Genomic DNA, 8515 nt, shown 5'->3' on the forward strand with positions numbered 1-8515 from the left:
TGTTGAAGATTTCATTCAGTTGACGTTATCTTCAATTTACTTAAGTCTTCAGGGTCTCTTTGATTGTTTTGTCAAGGATTGTTCAATCAATGTTATTTTGTTCAATCGCTCGTATAGTATGAAAAAAATGACGTATAGCTGAAAACATTACCCAATAAGAGCTTCTTTTTTTTTTATTATTTTATTTTTTTTTTCCGTTTGATCGAAAGAATTGTAAATTTAAAACAGATAATTTTTATTTTATAATATGAGGCGTTCCGTAAAATATAGACATTGCAAAGATTAAACCTTTTTATTGTTTGGCAAGTACAATGTTTCACCTTCAACTAAGAGTCACTCGTCATAACTTAATATCAGCATTCTTCTCTTAAGAAAACGAATTACCTAAAGATTCTTTCAACAACCTGAAGAATGAGATCAGTCTTTAAAAAATAAACGGTGATATCAAAAAAATTCAATTTATAAAAAAAATCACTTACTAAGTTTTACAACCGAACAACTCATATATACATCACATCAATCGCATGTGCACTATTTTCATTTCGTTCCTTGATAATGGTTTTGCCAATCGAGGGGTTATTGACTTTGAAGAGTTTACATGTTAGAATTTTTAACAATGAATCACCAAAAGAACTATCAGATCGATAAATCTTTCGTGATGACTAAAGTTTTTCTATATACGCAGGCACAGCTAGAGGTTAAAGACATCGTTTCGTGTTTGGCTTGTCACTAAAGCCGAAGTCCGTTACATTCATTACATAGCAATGCTATTTCATTAATCGATATCTTTTACGTTAATTTTTTTCGATAACTAATTTCTAGTTATTGATAAATATTACAATCTGCCACAAACTTGGGCAATAAATAACAGTGATAAATTATCACAATCATACCCAACTTGATGATATCACTGGAACTCCATTTCCTTTAAGATGCGTCCAATCTCACCCAATAGTAGTGCAGATAATTTGTAACTACTTTTTTTGTTTTGTTTTTTATGTATTTAGTCAGTTAGTTTTTTAATTCATTTTTTTTCTTCTATGTATCTAATGTTATTTATATACAATTTTAATATAAGTTATAATTTTAATTATAAGTGCCGCCACACTGTTTTTTTGACAAATATACGTTATTGTAAAATTAAAATTATCTTTTTAAATGTTCTATAGGGACCTAGTCCCAGAATAATAAACTATTTTTCATTTTATTTCAAACTAAATAAAATAAAACCACTAGTCACATTTACACTATTATGTAAAATATTTACACGCTCGACCCGAGGATACCCGAACTCTCTTCTATTCTCCATGAATGGGGGTAGAGCACGGCTATTCGAGATCCCAGCGCAGCCCTCACCGCATCTCTGGTAGTGAGTCAATGGAGGCTGAGTAAGTGCGCAAATCCCGCAAGCACTCTACATCAGCGGAAAATCTGGCCTTTGCCAGACCTCCAATTGTCGATTTTATTTTATAATAGGTCTCTTGACCACTGCCGATTTAACCTTCGAAGTGGATTGTAGGTATGAGTGAAACTGAATAAGGATTGAACCAAAGGATTAGGATGATTAGTAAGGCTTATATGGAATTTTGAGAATTTATTTGGTTCGAAGTCAAGGACAAAAGAGATATGAAGGTCATGGTGTAGTATAGTGTTCTACTACGTTGGAAACTTAACAGGATTTACATTAAATTAGTTTATTTAATTAAAGCTACGACTTCAAAAGAAGGAACGTTAGAATATTATTGTAAATTTGAATGGATGTTGTGATATGATAACAGTTTTTGAGAATTTCAAGGGATCTAATTGATTTGACTTATAGGACAAATAGTTCCGACTCTCATTGCTTAGAACACAAGGAAAAGACAAAAAGAACATGGGTGAGAGACCTACCGACATAAGAAATAGAGAAAAGCCAGAATATAGTTACTATTGGATTCTGTTCTCCCTCATGCCTTACATGTTATTTAAATAATGTAACAATTCAAAAAATTATGTAAAAATTCAATTTGTGGAAAGGATTACCTTAATTTTACAGCGAATCATTAGTCCGAACTTTCGGTGAACAGGTCGACCTCCGGTCTCATCTATGTCGGTTTAGTGTCACCTTACTGTAATTGTAAGGTGCCCCCATTTGAGCTCCAGTAGTAGTTCATTTTAATACGATGTTCAGCTCGTGTAGCGGAGAATCCTAAGGGATCATAAGGGAATCCTAAGGGCCCTTCTTCCTCATCTTCTCCCGACCATAGCCTACCCGAAGACGCAGAGCCCCCGCCAGAGAGGAATACAGTTATCCCCCCACCCGATACAGACTATATAGCCGGAGTACGGCGGCTCCGCAACCAGTCATGGACCTCCTCAAGTTGCTGCCGATCCTCTTCGTAGCTGGCCAAGGTACTTCAGGCTACTCTGTACTAATCGATAGTGTTTTAGATCACAGAGGATAAGGGTTTTAATTGATATCTTCCTTCTATTTATTAGTGTTTCGTTGAGGTTGTACCATCCTTTATTGCCTTTCTTGCATTATGATGTTTTATTTTGGATTGTCGGTTTTCGAAAAACCGGCTTCATAATACTGATATAAAACAAGTTGAAGTATTTTATAATACATTTATGATACAGGGACGTCGAAGAGGGGAAAAAGGGTAGAGAAAGAATTGCATAAATGTTTTCTTTTTATACATAATAATTTTTTCCTTACCAAAAAGTTGAGAAGCTACATATTCATGCAGAAAATGGAAAATAAAATTTTCTTTAAATCGAACTTTTTATTCGCGTTTTACGATTTAGACATTTATCTATTGTGTTCCGGCATATTTCGGGGATTATTCAGTACTACCTAGTTGGTACTATATTGATTTTATCATCTTCTTCCATTATTTTTGCTTGGGCAGGTGCAAATGTACTTTCGGCATTCTTATGATTCGAAAATAGTTCATCCGATTTTATTCGAATTTAATTAAAAGATGGGGATAATGGTGTAAAGTGTATTTAATATCAACTTCATCAGATTACCTCAACTCTTTTTGGGCAATTGTGCCTATTCTACATTAGCTACATTCTATTACCGGTACGTAAAATCCTGCCAAGTAGACCTTTCCCCTAAATAAAATTTTTGCAGTAGAAAAAAAGAAAAAAAAAAGGAAGTAATACTGAGATATATATTTGGATTTTTTTTTTTAATCAAACCTATTATTTTTAGGTCAAAGTTGTCAGTTTTGTATTTATTTTTTCTAATTTAGAAGTTGTCCTCAAAAGTTAATCCAATCTTATCCCCTAATGGTCTAAGTACTTCACTGACAATAAGAACGCACTATAGCTGAAACACGTAGTTCAATGAATTAGCAATAATCTATTATGACCTCATCTTCAGAGGTGCTTTACCACATTTTGTCAGAAAATGGTTGTTTCAAAATAACAAGAGTTTCATGTAACAAAAATGTTTGCTAATTTGTTATCTTAATATTAGATACTATGAAATTCTCGAAATCGATATTGCTTTGCATTAAAAATTCATAAGTTCCTTATTCCTTATTCCGCATGCGCAATTAAGTTAAATGTTAATTTGGAATCGTGTTATGAAACAAGGCTGTTGATACGTGGATTTTTCGCACTTGCTATTTGGTACAATTAGGCAATCGAGAAAACAAAATATCACGTGTTATGCAGTTTAATGTGCAGTATAATTTGACATATTTCTATAGTTATGAGTGCTATATACACTTATAAATAATTAGACATATTTCTATAATTATGAGTGCTATATATCCTTATATACAATGCTTGAGAGAGAAACCATGTCCTAATTCTATAATGTAACATATCAGAAAATGGTTATTTTGATATATCCATGTAATTTTAGTAATAAGGGTATAATCTATACAGTTCAAAACTGTAATATCTCGAAATATTTTTTTTACTTAAATTATCTGACATATATCTTACTATAATTCTGTGTTTTATTGTACAGATTTTATTCTTATTGATAATATTACATGCATATCTAAAAATAAGCATGTTTTAAACGTTACACCGTAGAATTGGGATAGCGAAAAGTTTTTAATCCTAAAAATTGTTTCCCTCCATGAATGAATTTATTATAATCATACAGCGCGTCCTATTAGTATATGATGCATTTGCAAACCTTTTATATAGATTTCTAATATTCCGGATCATAGAAGCACTGTCCACATTGTTCGGTTTATCGTCCAAACGAAATGAATTGTGATCTAAAACAGTGTTGTGGAACAGGCCACCTAAAATATGATTTTGCAACTGTGAAAATAACAACTGGTGGTCATGGAACGAATCAAACTGATCAAGTATCAATTAGGTTTTCTTTTCCCTTTTTTTTTCTATAAACCGATTGTATCGAATTAGCCTAGAACTACAATGAAATTCCGTTGCATTGTTTTTAAATATATGGACAAAAATTGCGGCACAAGGAAAGCCGTAGGGATGTAATGTTATTCTATAATATTAATCATTATTAAGGAATATAATTATATGCTATTATATTACGGATAGAGATATTTTAAAAATTAAGTAGATCATGGTTTATGTTTTACATTGGTTATGTTTAACAATCAACCCTATTTTTTCTCATATAATTCAAGCTTGACCATGTGCATTGCAGATTTATATAAATATATTTTTGTAGAACAGCTTTTTTCTATATTATTTTCACGAGTGTATAGAACCAGGACACATCCCGAAAAATCCTTAGGGATTCCAACTAGAGATGGATAGTTATTTCAAATAGCCTTTATTGATTATTTTCCTTAAATCCTGAATAAATTGAATCATTTTTTTAGATTTTTATTTATTTATTGTAACCAGTTAAAAAAAAAAATACTATTTTGCCGGGTTAAAAGTTAGATATAATATCGGAAAATAGTTTTTCCAAAAAATAAAAAATAATAATAATAACAAAATATAAGTTTAAATAATTTAATAAAATAATTTGCAGGGGATGGTCAGGACTGTAGTCAAGAAAAAAAAATAGTTTTTAACTATTTATTATAAATAATTTAATAAAATAATTTATATTCTTTAACTATTTTCAATGTTAACTAATATTATTTTACAATAGGATATGAAAGATGTAGGTCATATCCTTTCACGGATAATTAAGTTAACTACAATAATTACAAACTACTGGATATGATTACATGTAATCTTAGATATTCTACGACCTTATACACTTATAATATTAACCTCTACACTGTACACTTATTTACCCTATATTACTATATCCCTTATCAATTCCGTTACTTATCATTCATTACTTTATCAATTACTATTGTCTGAGAATTATCATTTACTATTATTACTGTATACTTCAATATTGTTGCTTTTACCCCCTGTAAAACCGATTCGCTCTACCTTGGACTACATCTGGACCAACGACTAACCTGGAATCCTCACACCAGACTGAAAAGACAGGAAACTGCTCGTCGATTTCAACTATTACAGCACTAGACGAACGGTCCAAACTTCCAACTCATTACAAAAGACTGATTCACATGACAATTATACGTCATTAATAATTATACGTCATTAATACGTAATTAAGTTGAGCATTGTGGCTCCACAAAACGTTCGAATTCCTCTCGTATCTAATTCTTACAATCCAAAATCCTTCGTAAAATCCTTAATGCTATTTACTTTGTCACAATGCTCATCCACAAAGACCTTAATATTCCATTTGTAACCGATCTAGCCTGAACCAGGTATCAATTCTATTTTAAACTCCCTGACCACTCAAACCAGTTTCTAATCTTGCTTCCTCTTTTATTCCGGACAATCCTCCGAGGCGTCTGAAAAGAAGCTGGCCTCGAGACCTTATATTGTAAAAATGTTTTTAGAGTGCTACTAATGGGCAGTTTCTATACATGCTTGTACCATACCATTATGATATTTCTTCAAATTTACTTGATGTATTTTATGTACAGTTGTAAATATCAATAAATAAATTGTAAAAAAACAAACTATTATTACTCTTTAATATATAATATAATGGAATTTATATTAAGGAATCAATCAGGATATATATCACGATTTTTTTGAGTTCTATTGGAATGTAAAAAACCAAGTCTTGCAAAATTTTCTGTTTGTGTGAACAGCCAAGTTCAAAAATTTAATTCAGTACGAAACCGATATTAAACATTTAGGGTGGGTATGTGGTGCGGATATGATAGCAACTTTTTCGTTAAAATCAATCTACCGGAAGTGCAACTTTTTTGGATATGAAAAAGATTTTTCACGTTTTTCGATTTTCTCGAAAACGACTCGATTTTGATTAAACTCAGCATGTAAATGTACAATCAAATGTTCTTTAATATCAGATAGGTCTAATTGGCATAGAAATAGTTTGAAAGGGCTTAAATGACGAATGTTTAATTTCGTTTATTTGAAAAAAATAAACAGTTCTCATTGCCAGTAATAATAAACAATAGATAAATACGCAATTCTAAACAATTTTATGAATAAATAAAAGAAGAAAAAGGGAAAAATAGAAATATATATTTCTATATTAGGTCTCGGGGCCAACTTCTTTTCAGGCACCTCGGAGGATTGTCTGGAATAGAAGAAGAAGCAATGTTTAAAATTAGTTGGTTTTAGTGGTTAGGAAGTTTATAATGGAAGGATTGATCTGATTCGGGTTAGGTCAGTTACATATAGAACATTAAGGTCTTTATGGATGATTTTATTTTTAGGTTTAGTGAAGCCCCAAAGCTCAACTCCATATGTCCAGATTGGCCTTATTACAGTCATGTAGATCAGTCTTTTGTAATGGATTGGAAGTTTAGACCGTTTGTCTAGTAAATGCTGTAATAATTAGAATCGACGTACAGTTTCCTGTTGCAACAGAAAAATAAAATATTTTTGTTCCTAATTTTTGTCTGCTCTGGTTTATAGATTTTTTTCTCGAAAAAAAAATAGTTTACGAAAAAAAAAATAAACCATGTAATTTTGGTATTTCCAGGTTTATGTATAGTAAATTAAAGATTCTTTCCTTCAAATACTTGTAAAATTTGTCTTTGATAAAATCATTTCATCATAATCTTACATTACAGTATGATATTATAATTTTGTACACTAGGAACTTTGAAGATTACGATAATGATGAAGATAACGGTATTGCTGCTCGTGTACCATTTCAATATATTTCACTTGGGTAATATATAACACTGTTACAGCTCTAGCAATTGAATTTATGGAAAACTGAATTTAAGATTCGAAATCCACCGTAATGTAATGGGTAGTGCCATACCACCATAATACATAAGTACCCTTGTAAATGTTAAATTTTGTTTAAACTTTACTAATTTTATTCCTGGCGGACGTTGCAGCTAAACAAGCACTTGCTTTCCCAGGTCAGGGTGCGGCCATTCTGACACCCCATGAAATTAATCTTCCAATGAAAAATGAAATATCAGCTAGTTGGCAAGCCATGTGGAATGAAAGCCCGCCAAGCAAATTAAAAACTATTAAAAAAAAAAAATTAAACCTTGGACAACATCAAACCGTTCCAATCGCAGAGAGGTAGCTATAGCCAGATTGAGAATAGGTCATACGAATTTAACTCATGCATACCTGATCAATAAGCAACCACCGCCAAAATGTCAATACTGCAACAGTGTACTTACAGTCAGTCACATATTTGAGGAATGTCATTTCTATTACATGAACTTACGTAGATTGGGAATGGGACCGAGTGTTTCGGATGCCCTGAATGATGACCAAACAAACATAGAAATGGTTTTAATGTTCTTAAAAGGAATAACCTTTTGATAAGATTTAAATCCGAAAGTTTGTTATTTGTATTAAATAATGCTAAAATAAGTAATTATTTAAATTTATTTAGCAATTATTTAAAGAATTTAAAATTTTAAAATAGAATTATAAAATGCGAAACATGGGCGTTGATGACCTCAGGGTTTTACGCCCTAAAGCCCCAACCAACAACAACAACTACTTTTATTCATTAAATAAATTAATGATACATTTTTTAACCCAGTGTTGTTCGCAAAATAATTCAAAACACCCCAACTCTAACCTAAAGGTCTTCCAGATTTTAAAGTGCCTCGGACCCACTCGCATAAATTGGGACTAATGGGTTTGATAGATGAGGTTGGGAGTGCGGTAAGTGAAGAATACAATTAGATAGAAGCGTATGTATTAGTACCAATGTTTTGGCCACAATTTCAGACTTTCATCAGGGTTAAGAACAAAAAACAAGATAATAACCAAAATGAATAAAAGTAATCATAGAACGATTAGAAAATAAGCAGCCCTATTTATAATTCAAAATTATTTAAGTATCTATATTGTTAGTCATTTTCATATTTCCTAATAATTTAGTAATTCATTTTATTCATTATGTTTTATATTGTTTTTTGTCTTGGCCCTGATGAAGGCTTGAAATAGTGGCCGAAACGTTGGCACTAATAAGTTTTTACTTTGTATTCTTCACTGATCGCACACCCAACAATCTTCTCTTTATATAATATAT

The 8515-nt window shown here is 31.4% G+C and overlaps 1 protein-coding gene across 1 annotated transcript in view; it reads left to right on the forward strand.

The window, feature by feature from the left end:
* Positions 1-2334: 2334 nt before the first annotated feature.
* LOC106680490 (uncharacterized) overlaps positions 2335-8515 on the forward strand; it is a 20071-nt gene continuing 13890 nt past the window's right edge. Inside the window, exon 1 of the mRNA XM_014420235.1 lies at positions 2335-2391. Within this exon, the coding sequence (XP_014275721.1) occupies positions 2346-2391 (46 nt within the window). The 5' untranslated portion in view covers positions 2335-2345. The remainder of the gene's footprint in view (positions 2392-8515) is intronic.

Source organism: Halyomorpha halys, unplaced genomic scaffold (genome assembly GCF_000696795.3).
Source record: "Halyomorpha halys isolate HHAL.00 unplaced genomic scaffold, Hhal_1.1 Scaffold265.1, whole genome shotgun sequence".
Taxonomy (NCBI): Eukaryota; Metazoa; Arthropoda; class Insecta; order Hemiptera; family Pentatomidae; genus Halyomorpha; species Halyomorpha halys.